General features: G+C 49.7%; 1 protein-coding gene across 1 annotated transcript in view; it reads right to left on the bottom strand.

Annotated features, from left to right (window-relative positions):
* AKR1B10 (aldo-keto reductase family 1, member B10 (aldose reductase)) overlaps positions 1-1,139 on the bottom strand; it is a 15,026-nt gene that overhangs the window by 1,458 nt on the left and 12,429 nt on the right. The window contains exon 9 of the mRNA XM_015559413.1: positions 524-606. Coding sequence (XP_015414899.1) covers positions 524-606 — 83 coding nt within the window. The remainder of the gene's footprint in view (positions 1-523; positions 607-1,139) is intronic.

Below are 1,139 nucleotides of genomic sequence, written 5' to 3'. Positions count from 1 at the left end.
ATATATATATATTTTGCTCAATCCCTTCATCGACTTTGATCCAGTCCCCCAACCCCTCGCCCCTCTGACACTTGTCAGTCTGTTCCCCGTATCCATGCCTCTGTTTCTAGTTGTAGGATTCAGTCTTAATTGCATGTTTATTTTGAGTTTATTTCTGTAGTCCCTCACCAGGATGCCAGCCTGTGACCAGTGTGCTATCTCAAGCACCTAGAAAGTGCTTGGCACATAGTAGATGCTCCATAAATATTTACTGAATGAATGAAATTAATGATTCTGCCTTCTCCCTACTTACATGTCCTTTCTTAAAGTTCTAGCTCTACATCTAGAAGCTCAGACAACATGCAGCTGTTAGGGATGCGTCTTTCCCAGGTACTCCAATTTTAATTGCCAAACTCCCAGGAAATAATATGTGAAGATAAAAGTAGTCCCAGGTGCCTTCCAACCCTTCCAGCTGACCCTCTATCCATTTAGAAAAACTCCTGATGATCCCTCCTCCTCCTTCACTTAACCCAGGGCCACTTACAAGGCCCCGTCGAAGGCCCTCCAGTTTCTATTTAAGCTGAGAATGGTTCTCATCTCCTCATCGGTCAATTGAAAGTCAAAGACCTGGAAAAGAGAGAATTCCAAAACATCAACGCCAAGCCCATTCCCGGTATGCTTTGAGATCTCTGTCATTCTCACCAGAAGCAAACTCACATGATGGGGCCACAGCCTTGCTCCCCTATGTCCACTGGATATGAGTTTGGCTCTAAATTAGATCCTACGGAGACTGCAGTATTGACAGGGTTTAGTGTTCCCAAGGGGAGAGTGACCAGGCTTATCAGCACTACCCATGTCTGCGCTCCTGATGGGCGGGTCTTCAAGTGTGGTCCATGCCTGCCTACTGCTGTGTGTGGCCCCAGAACCTAACTGCTCAGGGGCAACCGCAGGTCTTCTCAGTGGTGAGAGGCACAGCTGTGCTCAGACCTAACAGGACTTGCCTGCTGCGCCCCCAGCGCCCACAGATCATTCAGCTCCACTGAGGACAGTTCCCTGGCCTGAGAGATGACAGGGTGGTGGGAAGGGGGTGAGGCCCACAGACAACGCGGGGATGGGATGAGAAGCCCAGTGACAGAGTCTCTCTCTCCCCCCCCCCGCCC

The sequence above is a fragment of the Myotis davidii genome, unplaced genomic scaffold (genome assembly GCF_000327345.1).
Source record: "Myotis davidii unplaced genomic scaffold, ASM32734v1 scaffold214, whole genome shotgun sequence".
NCBI lineage: Eukaryota > Metazoa > Chordata > Mammalia > Chiroptera > Vespertilionidae > Myotis > Myotis davidii.
The sequence above is the reverse complement of the archived record's forward strand: the minus strand, read 5'-3'. Positions and strand labels throughout refer to the sequence as shown.